At 51.2% G+C, this 14,663-nt stretch overlaps 5 protein-coding genes across 5 annotated transcripts; 2 read left to right on the top strand and 3 right to left on the bottom strand.

The window, feature by feature from the left end:
* Positions 1–270: 270 nt before the first annotated feature.
* On the bottom strand, positions 271–564 carry POX_a01934 (uncharacterized protein; the record flags this gene model as incomplete). The annotated part of the gene is made up of 1 exon (XM_050110857.1): positions 271–564. The coding sequence occupies one exon, from the start codon at positions 562–564 to the stop codon at positions 271–273; it is 294 nt and encodes a 97-aa protein (XP_049974625.1).
* Positions 565–3,021: 2,457 nt separating this feature from the next.
* On the bottom strand, positions 3,022–6,501 carry POX_a01933 (uncharacterized protein; the record flags this gene model as incomplete). Its single annotated transcript, XM_050110856.1, has 3 exons — positions 3,022–5,917; positions 5,998–6,214; positions 6,315–6,501. 3 exons carry the CDS (start codon positions 6,499–6,501, stop codon positions 3,022–3,024), a joined length of 3,300 nt encoding a protein of 1,099 aa, XP_049974624.1.
* A 499-nt stretch (positions 6,502–7,000) lies between these two features.
* Positions 7,001–7,942, top strand: POX_a01932 (Glyoxal reductase; the record flags this gene model as incomplete). Its single annotated transcript, XM_050110855.1, has 2 exons — positions 7,001–7,510; positions 7,610–7,942. The coding sequence occupies 2 exons, from the start codon at positions 7,001–7,003 to the stop codon at positions 7,940–7,942; spliced, it is 843 nt and encodes a 280-aa protein (XP_049974623.1).
* Positions 7,943–9,221: 1,279 nt separating this feature from the next.
* POX_a01931 (uncharacterized protein) lies at positions 9,222–10,711 on the top strand (the record flags this gene model as incomplete). The annotated part of the gene is made up of 4 exons (XM_050110854.1): positions 9,222–9,305; positions 9,387–9,838; positions 9,923–10,033; positions 10,099–10,711. The coding sequence occupies 4 exons, from the start codon at positions 9,222–9,224 to the stop codon at positions 10,709–10,711; spliced, it is 1,260 nt and encodes a 419-aa protein (XP_049974622.1).
* Positions 10,712–11,275: 564 nt separating this feature from the next.
* Positions 11,276–13,031, bottom strand: POX_a01930 (uncharacterized protein; the record flags this gene model as incomplete). Its single annotated transcript, XM_050110853.1, has 3 exons — positions 11,276–11,636; positions 11,732–12,360; positions 12,429–13,031. The coding sequence occupies 3 exons, from the start codon at positions 13,029–13,031 to the stop codon at positions 11,276–11,278; spliced, it is 1,593 nt and encodes a 530-aa protein (XP_049974621.1).
* Between the last annotated feature and the right edge of the window lie 1,632 nt (positions 13,032–14,663).

Genomic DNA, 14,663 nt, shown 5'->3' with positions numbered 1-14,663 from the left:
CCTACCCCTAAACCCCTAACCCTAACCCCTAACCCCTAACCCCTAACCTAACCTAACCCTAACCCTAAACCCTAACCCCTAACCCCTAAACCCTAACCCCTAACCCTCACCTGATTTTCGGAATTGGAGCAACCCGTATCACTGTACAACTCCAAAACACAGCTTCCAAAATCAGCTATTTCAAATCCTCTCCGGGAAGCAGTGAGGACCGTGCAACCCCTTTCGCCACCCCCACTGTACGACGCAGTAGCGCTTGACTCGCACTCAGAGTCAGGGAACACTGTGAAAGTCCATGCTGTTGTCAGGCGGATCGTCATCAACAACCCGAACCACATCCAAGATCTCTGATGAGTATGTGCCATCTCCTGCGCAAGTTCGAGCCCTGTTTCGAAGTTCGTCTTCTATCGAGCCGGTCGGCACTTTCCTCTTGACAATGATTTCCAACTGTTTCCGAAAACGCTTATCATAGAACCGTAGGTGTAATGGGAAATGCTCGATACTGGCAAGATCAACGATCTGGCCCACCAGGCGTATGAAACCTTGATTAAGCTTTATCAAGTGCATAAAACCGTTGAATGTAGTGACTGGAGCGAGCGAATCGCTTGAAATGTGTCGTGTAATTCGTATGTCTAGCTTATCTCTGTTAGCCCCCTGCTAAATATGCAGAAATATCAGGATTCCATTCCTCAAAAACCAACCTTCTGGGGACCTTAAAAGGTGTTCAATGTAAGAGAAGCGGACGGCGAAAAATGAAATCCTGATCCTGAAGCTTGATCGACGACAGTGACGAGGAACAAATTTTCGGCGGCTGGCATCCCATTAAAAATTTCAAGCTTACTGGCTATCATGTGATATGTAAAAGTGGACTTTCCACTTCTTACGGTACTAAGACGAACGCATAATAGTGTTAACAACTTCATCCCAACAATCGCATCTTTTTCTTACTACTTGTCAAATGTAACCTTAACAAGGGTCTGACACTTGATGTTTTTTCCTATTCACTTTTTTTATTTAATTACGCTTCGCTTATCTATTGGCGCCTTTGAACCCGGCTAGTATCAGCCACGAAAACCACTTCTATGATACGTGCAGCTTTGATATAATGTTCTCAGGTCCACCACCAAATTTTACATAGAAGTGTAGGCCAATCATAAAAATGGCGCAGATGGGGCCTAGAACTCAAAATCCTGCAGTCCGTGGTCTTTACTGGATAATGCATAGGACATTGGCACTTCGCGCGAAGTTTTCTCATGGGGTATCCAGACCGGCCGGGAACTACGTTATGTAGCGTTGCAAATGATCTGTCGAGACATGGAGTGGTAAGTCACCGCTATGACACGGGTTTTAGTGACCTCCTATTCTAACCCCTTTTGTAGAGTGATTTGGTATTCTGGGCATCAAGCCTGTCGTAACATCGTTTACCTTCCCCACATTGAGTGTTTCAACCTGCTCCATGACATTTCGTTCTTTCTTCCTTCAATCAACGTTGGCTCCCAAGATTGATTCCGCTGACTACTATTTATCTTCGCCTCATTCGCGTGTTATGATTCTAAGCCATTACTGTCGCAGCTTGCTCGGACAGGCTTTTACATAAATCAAGGGTGTAACATAATCCACGGCCGAACCGGACACACGGCCGAGCCGGACACCCACCCCTATTACAAAACTTCAAATTCGATTATATCAACTAACACCTATTAATTCAACTAGATAATGCGATTTTTACATGAAGTAATCCTATAGCTAGCTTAGCCATATCCACTACAGGTAGGCGGAGCCCTCCTAGCCGGTTAAATTGGCTAATTAGGCAAATCGGGCCCTTCATGCGATACTACCTTATTAGCTTCTACTAGCTAAATTAGCTACTAGACTAGCTATAGGCCCTCTTCGATTGTTAGGCCTCCTTCGTATACAATCTGCCTAGTCGATCGAGTGCGCTTTTGACGTTTCTTTTTATTTACTACGCGTAGATTAGCGTTCTCCTTCGCAAGTAGCGTAGCGTTATGTATCGTCGTCGTATATCCTTTAATAATTTGATTAAGTATATGATAGTCTTTTGGCTTGTTTGGTTAGTGCACCCGGGCACGTGCTATAACACCAGGTTTTGCCTCTATGTCTGGAGCAGTGGGAGTGCTAAGCTATAGAGAGAATAATGCCTCTCTTGTTCCTGGCCTTCAAAATAATATTTCTTACATAAAGTAATTGCGTATCCAACAAGAGGACATATTGATGACGGCCAAGGAGATTTGCTTTTCACGAATATACTAGGCGCACGTAGCACGGCTTTTCGTGAAAGGATTGGCATGCCACCTGCGGGGCGCCCATGACTTCGGGATCAGGGTGTAAGTTTCGACATGTCTCTTTCTTCGATCAAACATGAACGTTTTATTTGATGTAATTTGAAACCAGAAAAAGTTGGTCAACTTTATATATAGTTTATTAGCAACTGGCTCAAGTACGAAACGTTGTCTTGTTTCCATTTATAGGTTTTCGACCTTGGTCTCGGCTCAGATAATTAATACATGTCGTACACAAACTCTTCGTGTAAGTCATTAGTAGTGTGAGCAAGGACTTCTTTAGCCCAAGACAGTTTGAGGGGATTTTGAGCGGGAATCGGAGAACAAGATACACAAGTCATATCCTGAACTAATTTCTAGTAAATGAATGGCACTCGCGAACGTAGTCCCCAGGTACCCGCAGCCCTCAAGCTCCATCCGCAGTCGTCGCCTTCTAACTGGGTTAAAAATTTCGGTGCCCCACGGAGGGACCCTACGTGGCTTTGCAGACAAATCCATATTTCATATTGGGTTGGCTATGAAACCATCTTTTCGTACTGCGATTGGAGACTTTTTGATCTCACAAAGTCACGTCACCCATTGAGAGACAGCGAGCGTTATTTGCAATGAATTTGTTGTTTCTTCAATCTATTCATTGTTATGAGCTACATGGTTGAGTTATTGCGCATCAGCTCGTTGCAGGCATGTAAGCTCCATACATAATTCAGTCAGAGCGGCGCTGAGGTTACATCTGGGTCCAGAGCCAGAGCCGTTCTACAGTCTGTTGGTCCAAGGGAGCCACGGCACCTATACTTTCAGCCAACTGTCTGGCTCGATCAATCTCGATTTGAGCCGGCTTTTTAATCACTGACCTGCCCAGGCCTAACGAAAGCTCGGCATTTTGGCTGAAAGTCTGTTTCCAAAATCCCACGAGGCCACGCGCTGGGTGATTTTCAGCTAGCTGGCGGTCTACTCGGTCCACCCAATCCACTGCTGGTAGAACTTCCATCTGGCGTGACGGATCGATAGCAGACACCGTTGTAGAGATCCAATCGACGACTTGACGCCACGGAGTGCAATCAAAGGGGTTGGCAACATGATACACAGGGGTTGTTGACGAGCGCGAATTATCAGCACTGGGTCCAGCCCACGTCAGATCATGTAAGTCGCGGCATCGATCTGCGAAGCCAGGGATTGAGATCTCCAAGATTGATCGCGCAGCAACATCGACAGGAAGCCAGTTAGTGCCTTCGCCATGTAAATCAGGCAGAGCGCCAATCGAATTTGCGGCAGAAAACATCAGCGGATACGCCTCACTTCGGTTCCAAGCGCCTGTGGAACTGTCGCCACACAATTGGCCGATACGAATGACAGATGCGAGACCACCCCGTGATCCACGAGCCGAGGTTAGATTGGAATCCGCACAGATCTTCTCGGCAACCCATTTGGATCGAGCATATCCCAAGGGGGCCGCACTAGATGCATCGTCCGTGATTTTTTCCGGGATCGAAGGCTGGTCAGTAACAATGGCAGCCGCCATGGAGCTGATAAAGATCAGGTGCGCCTCGGCTTCCTCGGCCAGCGCAAGTAGCTCCGTGAGACATGCAAATTGATTTACGTATGAGGATAGTGGTAGATTGAAATTGACCGGCCACGCTGCATGAATCACCAACTTTGCTTCTCGGACAATTGTCTGCCAGGTGTTGTCGTGCAAATTCAAGTGAGGCGGTCCAGCCTCAAAAGGCAAGCAGACAATTAGGGGATCCTGGCCCCTTTTTTCGCCTTCTGATGGTAGCGAAGGAAAGCCACGGTCCGTCTGCGATTGACATACCCTTTTCGTAGCTTCATCGTGGGTTTGAGCTCTGACGAGGCAATATATCCTGGTGGCAATCGGCCGTTGGCGAAGCAGGCCCAGGATGTAGGACCCGAGAAAGCCAGTTGCGCCCGTAAGAACGATCGCGCTCGACCCAGAGTGAATCTTCGTCTGCGCCGTGCTCGCTGATTGCATCCTGTATTTCTTCACCAACGATTCCATGCATGCGAGCTGGCTGTCTTCCCTTGGGGTTTCTCGTTCCGAAGGCTCCCACACGTCATGAATATGGGAGGCTAGATCCTTGACCGTCCCTTGATCGTAAACGATATTGAGGGGTATTCTGTAATCTGAAGGCACTAACCGCTTCGTCTCTATAGACTTTCGAATTTGAATGCAAGCGATCGAATCCACGCCCTGCTGATACAGATCGCGATCGGGATCAACGGAACGATGGAGCACTCTTTGAATGGAATCCAGTATCGTAGACTTCAATTCGTCAATTTGGAGACGAACTGGCTCTGTGTTATTTGAAGCCGGTGATACGGTATAAGCTGCTTCGATGAGGCTTGCATACATAGCATCCGCCTGGTGCCGCATAATAGAGCCTTTGCTGCTTTTGGGAAGCGCTCTTTCTCTCGTGGAAGATGGAACAATTATCAACATCGATTCTTCGATGCGCGCATGAGGAGAGCTCCGAGGATTGAAGTGAGATAAAGCTTGCTTCACGGCGGCTATGACTTCTCCCGATGGCGCATCCGAGTCAGGGAAGAGAAGCACTCCAGCACAGGGCTTACCAGTGCCAAAGACATATGCATCTCGTAGCAGCGGTGTCGATGCTTGGAGGCCTTGCTCGAGAGGGGAAGGGTCGAACTTTTTCCCGTTAGCCAAGGTGATCTGCGAGTCCGCTCGGCTATGGTAGCGCCATAGATTTTCGCGATTGGGATGTGGTTCGAAAAGGTCAGACGTGACATATGAGCCGTCCTCGCGATTTGTCTTGCTTCTGAACGGCCATGATGGCTGGACAACAAGCTCAGAAAGTCCACCGTCTCTGGGTTCAAAGCGAAGAAACTCGGGAGCTACTTGAACGCGGAGATATTCCCACTCTTTGTCAGAGCTGTATTCTCGATGCGAGGAAAGCAAGAAGCCACACTCGGCACTGCCGAATCGAGAAAGCAAGTTAACACCAGATTGTACCAGTTGGTTCCCGACAGCCACAGGCATGGCTGCTCCCCCGACGCCGACCAAATCCATGGAACTAAGCATTGGCAGACCATCCGCGTCCTCAATCAGCATTTGCAGTACGTATGGGACTGACGAGAAAAAGTTGACAGGAGCAAGATTTGCTGTGCGGGCAAACTCCACTGCTCGCACAACGTTCCGAGCAGTCAAGGGGAATTGACCTTCAGGGAAACACCACATCATCGCGCCGCTCGTCCATGCGCGAAGGCAATCGGCCAGGCCACCATGGTAGAGGGGGGTTGTGGAAAATGTGGCCGTCTGATTTTTGCTTTCAAAGCAGGGCAGGGCTGCGACTATCGCATGGCTTTGTGGTATCGGCGACGGTAGACCTGTCGAAGTCCCCGATGTATGGAAATAGAATGCTGGCTCGGCAAGCTTATCACCTTCCGAGATGGATGCAGTCATACTGGGAGTCTCGCTCACGCCCGAATCATCGCCATTAGATTCTGAGGGATAACTGGGAATGCGTACAACCTTAATTCCGTCACCCACTTTGGCAGCGGTTGACGCATGGTGGTCGTCGTAAAGGACAACGTCCGCCTCGAGTTTTTTGCACAGATGTTCGATTGCTCGTGGATCCAGCTGCGGCCTACTCTTGTGGTCAGATCACGTAGCACGTCACCAGAAGGCTTGGTGTTCCTCAAGTCGTTGGCTGTAGTTTTGACTCACGCAAGAAGAATGACAGGGCGCGCCAGGCGCATCAACCCCAGCCATGTCCATACAAAGTGAAGACTACTACCACATAGTAGTCCAACTGTCGATTCACTGTCTCGGCCCTCAAGGGACTCACGAAGAGTATTTGCCGCTGCGATCGATCGATATCGCAGCTCTTTGAAAGTGACACCGTCAGATGAGAGCTGCTTTAGATATGCCGATGCTACAGCAGCTGGCTCGGCAAGTCAGCCTTTGCGGAAGCTCCCGTTGGGGGTAGCTGTGGAATTGGTTGATGATTGCTCATCCTTATCACCACACGAGATTCAACGTACATGAAGTACATCTGACTTCTTCCAGTTGAGCAAAGTTGATGGCAGGCAGATCTGGTATCCGCTCGGCTTGCCGATCAACCACGTCGATGATGGACACGAAGGAAGTTGCGTCAGAAGAGGGAAGGGAGTGACCCCGCACGGCTTCTCCGAGAGTGCACGTGAAATAGTTTGGCTCGGCCGACTTCATAGCGAAGATGAAAACAGATGCACGATCTCTCCTGCGAGAAGCCTTTGAAGTTTCTTGCAACAAAGTAGCCTGGAAACAATTTCACCCCGAGGATCCAAGACTAGCAACAGGAGTCTTCGAAAGATACTCGGCTGATGTCTTGGCTTGATCATCTTCCCCTCGATCCGCCCGAGTCGGGGCACTCTGTTCCCCGCCGCAGCACATCTTTGTGATGCATGTCAAACCGGTTTGTCGCGCAGTGACGGAGGGCGCGACTGCTGTGATTATTGGGCCATGAGCGTGTTGAAGCGCCTGAGCGTGATGGAGCGGGGTCCACCTCCTCCGATCGATTGAGTATTTATGGAGATTAAGTTTGCGTGGTTCCTCCGTTCCTGGCAACTTGGAACCCCGCCAGTCTCCCTTCCTGTGTCATCGACAAGACAGCGTCCTCGGCACCCACTGACTGGGGTATTTTTTGCAAAGCTGCCTGTTCACTCACTTGCGACCTGTAGCCGCTGTGATGTCGCCGCAAAACATCCAGCACACGCTGGAAATGGCCAACTCGATCCCAATCCCGCAACTTGGTTTCGGGGTCTACCAGTCTCCCGAATCAGTCTGCACCAAATCTTGTCTGACAGCCCTTCAAAGCGGGTATCGTCATCTTGACACTGCACAGTACTATGGTAATGAGGTGCAAGTTGGTCAAGCAGTCCGGCAGTCAGGCCTTCCTCGAGAGGAAATTTTCCTGACGACCAAAGTGCTGGTGGCCGAAGACTCTGTCGAGAAGACGCTTGAGAAATGCATCGACAGCGTGTCAAAATTGGATCCAGCCAGTGGCTACGTGGATCTTTTTCTGATCCACAGCCCCAATGCCGGTGCCGAAAAAAGAAAAATTATGTGGCAGGCTCTCGAGAAGCTGCAGGAGTTGGGAAAGACGAAAAGCATTGGTGTGAGCAATTTCGGCATCAAGCACATCGAGGAGCTAAAAGAATATGCTACCGTGTGGCCACCACATGTGAATCAGATTGAGGTATGGTTTCCGCAGATCCTGAAAGCTATGGGGCAGTACGGTGTATTTCCCTTCTTCTTGATGCACAGCTAACGCATTAAAAATGTTCGCTAATGATAGCTTCATCCTTGGCTGCAACAACGGGAGATTGTGGACTGGTGCCACCACCACGGGGTGATCGTCGAGGCATACTGCCCCCTCGTGCGCAACATGAAGGCTGAAGACCCGACTCTGGTTCAAGTCGCTCAGAAGCACTCTGTTTCCGTCAATCAGGTACTGATCCGGTACAGTCTGCAGAAAGGGTGGGTGCCGCTCCCCAAGAGTGACACTCCAGAACGGATCATTGCCAATGCCAAGGTCTTTGATTTTACGTTAGACGAGGAGGATATGTCTGCTCTGGATGCTCTTGATCAGGGCCCGGCTGGTGCCATTGTCCAGGCTGTGGACAATTAGGGGTTCATTCTGGTGGCGGCCGTAGCTGAACCGCAGTGTCGCTGACCGTCACACAGTCTTCATCAAGGTGTTCCTCTGACTAGCACCTTGGACTCTGAATACAGTGTCATTTCTCAGTTGCCGTATTGAATTGACCTTGCAGCACACGTCTGGCTTTCAAAAGATCAAGGAATTTGAGATCCGTGCCAACGGTCCTGGCATCGTCAAGAGTGCGCATATCATGGCTGTGAGACTCTCTTCTCCAAGTAAACCGTAGTCTTCCAGTTTCGGAAAGGGCGTCTCGGCTTGGTGCCAGCCGAATTTCTCGTACCGACGCAAGGCTTCTGCCGTTGCCCCTAGACGCGCCCTCAATATATAAGCGATCCGACTGCCCTGTGCAAGCAACATTGAGGCCGCTCCTGCGAGCGAGATATCCGCAGAGTGGCGAGCAACTTGAGCGCCGGTGACAATGTTGGCAATCGACATCTGGTAGACTCACTACATAACTAACAAGTTTAGACTACCCACCCACATTCGCGTGGAATGTTCATTTTTGGGCTGCTGAAGACCGGGAAATGTGCGTGACACGTAAGAAATCATGTCGACTGTGGCGGGAAACAGAGCAGGGCCGCTTCCCTCATTGACGCACGCCCTGAGGGCCGTCCCAACACCTGTAGAATGAGCCAAGCGCGCCTATACAACGATCGCGGTGGGATGCAGATCTTTCCACTAGCACTGCATGAATTTTGGGATGTGACAGTGGTTCGATCCGGTGAAAACCATTGGGCACGGTGACTGATTCAGTGTCACGCTGTGAGAAAATAGCAGCGCGAAATCAGAGAACCCAGGAGACTATGTTGTTGATCTTGCGCAGCTCAAGCATATCCGTCCCCGTCAGCATAGCGGCGGAGGTTTCAGCTGATAGCGACCAGCCATTTTGGCTCGTAGCACTTGCGCACCGCTTCCATTGATCTGTCGGCCTTTTATGGGATGATTGAGTGATATGAGTTGCGTCTCCTAAGTTGATCTTGTTTCCTGTCGTGAAACAAGCTCAAATTCTTCATACAGAACTTGTCGCAGCCCAAATGGTGACCCCCCCATTGTCCTTTCCCGGCCGCGGCTTCGGCTTCAGGGACGAGGTGGAATTACCCGGTGGATCTTACCAATTTATCCGCTACGATGAATATCACCGTCAATACCGACCCCCCTCCCGGCAAAGATCCTGTCATATAGTCCCTCAATCCCCTACTGGCGGATTGAGATAGAGTTCAACCTGCATGTAACACATCCACAAGTGACAATGGATCGCAATCAACATTGGGTGCATTCCTGGGCGGCGATGCCAATGCGCACCGAGCCAGACAATCTTCCTCCGAAAGCGTTTGTAAGTCTCGTTTGGTCATAACTGCGAATTCTTTCCAATTCCCAAAGGGAGATCGCAATTTTGCTAACTTGTTGATAACAGATTGAGGGTACAACGGCCTTCCCCAACACTACCATCCGGCAGACAGTCAAGCTCACGTTGGGGACCAAGCGATTCCTGCGCCTCAGACTGTCCAATGCTTTTGGCCTCGATGACTTGGAAATCAAGCATGCGACCATCGCACCCGCCAGGGAGAATGCGCCGGGTAGCAAGGAGATCGACGCGAACATCCTAAGAGACATCACCTTCGATGATGGTCTGCGTGAGACAAGCATCCCCGGCGGAGCGCAGGCTGTTTCCGATCCCATCGACTTTGGAAGGGCCGTGCCGCGGAACACAATACTCAGCATCAGCCTCTTCCTCAAGTCGGGACAAGATGGCCAAACTGGAGTGACCTCTCATCCCGGGAGTCGAACGACCTCTTTCTGCTGCCGAGGGAACCATGTCTCGGACCCGACGTGGGCCAATCTTGCAGCGCAGGAGGTGGAGCATTGGTGAGTACCGAGTAAACAGATACCATGTTGAAGAGTTTCGGCAGTCTCCAAAAGATCTGTCGCTAATCGCGATCGACAACAAAGGTATTTTATCTCTGCGATTGAGGTTCTGGCACCTCGTTCCGCATGCGCGTTTGCGATCATCGGTGACAGCATCACTGATGGAAGGTGCAGTACCACTGACGGAAATGACCGGTATTTGTCTCCTCCCCCTCTGCGCATTTGTGAGTAACAGTGTTTTTTTTTCTCATCCATTACAGATGGCCAGATCGTCTCTTTGAGCGCTTTCAATTGGATTCTACGGCAGCAAACATCTCAGTCATCAACCAAGCGGCTGGAGGCAATCGATTACTCGCAGACGGGCTGGGCCCGAACGTGTTGAGTCGTCTCGATCGCGACATCCTCTGTCTGTCAGGCCTCAGATACGTGCTCATCTTCGAGGGCGTAAACGACATTGGCACCGCAGACCCCAACGAAACTTCCCAGGCGGCTGCGTTGAAACGAATTATCGCGGGGTACCGTCAAATTGCGACGAGAGTACATGCGCGAGGGATCCCCGTCTTTGCTGCGACCATCACTCCATTCGGAAGAAGGGAGGTGGACGCAGAGCTCGATGCGGAAGCCGAGGGACTTTCTGGGTATTCGGATCCAACTCGGGATCAAACGAGACGTCAACTGAACGACTGGATACGCACCAGCGGTGTCTTTGACGCGGTGATTGATTTTGACGAGGTTCTTCGGGATCGCGACCACGCCGAGATTTTGAGCCCGCAGTTTGACTCGGGCGACCGGCTACATCCCAACACTCGGGCTTTCCAGGCTCTCGCGGATGCTTTCCCATTGGATCTCTTTTCAAAATTCCGAGACTACTGAGGTCCGTCATCAGACTGGAAGATGATCATCTTCACAAAACGCTCCACATATATCGGTTTGAGAAGGTCGTGGTAAATGTAGGGAGACGACACTGCGGAGTTGACACTTGTGCAAAAACCTCGTGCGATCAAATAGAAATTGGATCTAGTACGTTGAGCAGGCCAAGAGCATATGCAAACTGGAAGTCAATCACCAAATCTTCAATCTTGGCGGGGGTAGCTCAAGAAATGCACCCTACCGCCAATAAGCACCTCTGCCGGGAAAAGAACTTCAAGTACGCTGTGCGCTCTGGAACTCGATAGGAGAAGGTATTTAGGTGAGGCTTGTGACTTTGGCCTACCGGGTAAGACGTTCTTCAACGTTGTCAGACCCTCGATGCGGGCGGTTTTACGAGATGGCAGGGCTATGGGTGCAATGGAAAAAATATTGCATTTGCAAGCCATACAAGGGCTGAACTGGATTTGAAATGCGGTCATCGGGGAGTGGGTGCCTACTCCGTATTAAATCATATTGAACCAAGACCGTATTGATATGGGGACATCATCACGAGTCATCACGGCGTCATCATTTGACTTCGACCTCAACAACCGAGGGTTTGTCGTGGGCCTCTCGTGCCTGCTCCTTCATATCCGCCACGGCAATCTCACCCACATCCACTGCGGAATCACCGTCGAAGTACTTGGCAATTTCCTCCATGGGAGTGTAGCGTGTTTCAATCAAGAAGGTGTAGATGACGAAGCACTCCATGCCGAGGAAGATGCAGTAGCAAATGTAGTACTTCCAGTGAATGGCCTCCAGCGCAATAGCGTTGATGTACTGATTGAAGAACAGGGCCGCGGTGACACAAAAGTTCAGCCACGTAAAGCCCTTGGCACGAAGACCGTAGGGGAGAATCTCCGTGGTGTAAGTGGCCATTAGACCCGATCTGGCGAGTATGAGATTAGTCAAGATTCACAGTCCAATGGACCAGATGAGGTTCCGGGCAAGAAAAGATCCCGTTGTGTGATGGGAAACACTCACTTGATGTCATAGAATACTCCGTACAGAACGGTGAAGACGACAAAGATGTATCCCAAAGCTTGGTTGGGCGCAATGGCATACCGAGCCGACACAATGGTCCATGCGTTGAATACCAAGAATGTGCCGATGGTGGAGACCAGGTAGACCGGACGACGACCAAGTCTGTCGACGAAGAAAGCGAGGGTGAAGTTGGTTACAAGAGCCTCCGTCTTGATACCCGCGTTGATTCCGAGTTGAGTAGACGCCTTGGTGATACCGACGCTGTCCATGACTTGCTTGAGATAGTAGGAGATCAAACCGTTTCCACTCCACTGACTGAACAGACCCAGTGCAGTGATCAACCCAATACGCTTGCGGTTGCCCTTGGTCTTCAGGAAGTCCACCCAGCGGGTCTGGTCAATCTCTTTGTCCAGGTCGATGGCTGCCTTGATCTCCGCAAACTCGAGATGCACAAACTCATCGTCCTCGTCACCCTCGCCGTGGTACTTGACCAGCACCCGCATGGCGTCCTCGTGTCTTCCCTTGCTCATGAGCCAACGGGGACTCTCGGGCATGATCCAGATACCGCACACAATCACAATGGTACAAATAGCCTGCAAGAGACTGGGGAGGCGCCAGGACCAGTCGCTCTGGCGGAAGGAAGAGAGAATGTGTTAGTGCAGCAACAGAATCGGATCACTCCGTGAGGGAAACCTACCTGGATCTTCAGTGTCCCCAGAGTCACCCAACTGGCAATGAAAGCACCCGAGTGGTACGAGGCACCACTCAGCGTCACCAGAGTCGCACGATCTTGGGGGTGCGCAATCTCCGCGATCAGCAGCGGAGCACTGCCGAGCACAAGACAGTCTCCGAATCCGATCAACAGACGGGCTGCAACAAACATGCCAAAGCCGGTGGCTCCCGTCTGGAGGCCCACCGCAAGAAGCATAATCAAGCAGCCGACGAAACATCCCAGCCGACGGCCGTAGGCATCGATCAGATACGGCACCACGAAGAGACCGATCAGAGAGCCCAAACTCATGGACGCGTTGAAGAGACCCAGAAGGGGCCCTGTGGGATAGTTGAAGTACTCTTGCCAGTAGGAGAGCGTCTGCAGACCGTTCATCATGGAGCCGTCGAACCCGTTGGCCGTGTTGGTCATGATGAGGATAATGATGTAAATGTACAAGGTGCGCATGTTCTTTCTCTTCCACCACGGCACTCGCTGGAATTCCTGGTGCGCAAAGAGGAAGTGGCCCTTGGTCGGCTTGACGGGCATGACCTGTTGGGTCTGCTTGGGTGGCCTGAATCGCAACCCCATGATTGCGACGTTTGAGGTAAAACCGGCCTGGATCGGGGGACTGGATCAAGAAAGAGAAGAGGATGGACAAAGCCCCGGGAGAGTGTGCGTGTGAGGCTGAAGACTCGGTGATGAAGATCCCTGGGGTTTGATTCTCCAGGTTTTATAGGGCTGGGCCTGGCAAGGTCTTTATCACCCAGTCAAGGCCGTGGTCATCTAAGAGATGCAGAACCTGGCTTCTTGGCTATGGACATCGTTTGATGCGCTTCCGGCTATATTCCCGCCATGCACTTGTGGAAGAACCCACGCGGCCAACGAGCAATGATTGGATTTGTCGCTGTTCACCCAAGCCAACCAGTTCCCGGTCTTTGTATTTTACCGGAGAGTGGCGTCGATGACTCGTCGACAGCCAGCGCTCGCAAGGCGCGATGTGTATACCCCGTGGGGATCATTGGACTTGAAGGGAGTGGAGACAAAGCACCTACACGCCTGCGGGGGAAAGGCAGGAGACTAGAGAAGCTCAAAGAGGGATAGAGTGCCCTGCAAAGGCGCGCGTTCCGTCGCGACGCCACCATTTGAGGGTCCAATCGTGGAGGTGGAGATGAGACCCCGGACGAGGCGATTAAACCTAAACTGTATTAGACTATCCTCTTACGGTTTACGATTGGCCGAATCGAGTCACGAAGACCGTGCTTCTAGCCACCTGGCGACCGGCGTCGAGTTGGCGAGTTCGAAAGGGCGAGAAGGTCTGTGACTCCACTGCCAGAGAGAGAAGATCGAGCCACTGGGGGGGGGTCTCTCACATGACCACGAGAGTCCCAAGTGCATGGAATCTGCATTTGTGTCCTTTTTTTCGAATCCCAATGGCACCAGCAACTAGAATATGGATGGCCCCAATTGGGCTAAAGGGTCCCTCACAACGTGCAAAAAATCGATCCACCGGGTTTATGTCCCTCCGCCAAGTCTTGGAAGAGCAAACCCAGACCTGAACTCTGTATTGTCCAGCCTTGACTTGCTTTAACCGGGTTGGCCAGACAGAGAGAAAGAGAGAGGGAGAGGGAATGGAGGGGGAGCCTGAAAATACTCGAATCAATACCAATTCTACTGGGAGGGGGGGAGTCATGACTTCTAAAACAGTGTCACGATAGCGACTCGATTGCCTGTCAACTGGCGCTGGTGGCATGGATGCACCTCACGCGCGACCGGGGTGGCATCTTGTGCGTCGGAATCTGGTGGGACGTTGGGTGCGGCCACAGCTGTCCCGCTTCCAAGACCCCAGACTCGGCAAGTTCAACGGTATCTTCGCAACTTCGCTAAGCGATACCTGAAAAATCCGAATGCCATGAAACTCGCCAAGCAGGAGCAGGACGATCCGGTCGACATGTGATGGCTTGTTGGACCCGAGCATTCTCTGGGAAGACGAGAACCTTTCCGGTGGCTGGCGCCCATCACCGAAGTCGAGAGGATCACACGAGAGGAATGCCATTTAGGCTAATGTCATCGGCAATTGAGAAACACGTTTGGCTGCACTCCTCTCCCCTTGGCGACCGGCGCATAGCCTATTTGGCATGGCCTCGTCGCTCTTCACCAAAGAATCGAGATGCTGGAAATCCTGGTCACAGCCTAATGATAGCAGGGTTCAGTCGATTCGAA

The sequence above is a fragment of the Penicillium oxalicum genome, chromosome I, assembly GCF_001723175.1.
Source record: "Penicillium oxalicum strain HP7-1 chromosome I, whole genome shotgun sequence".
NCBI classification, from domain to species: domain Eukaryota; kingdom Fungi; phylum Ascomycota; class Eurotiomycetes; order Eurotiales; family Aspergillaceae; genus Penicillium; species Penicillium oxalicum.
Note: the sequence above shows the minus strand (reverse complement) of the source record. Positions and strands in the feature narration are given on the sequence as shown.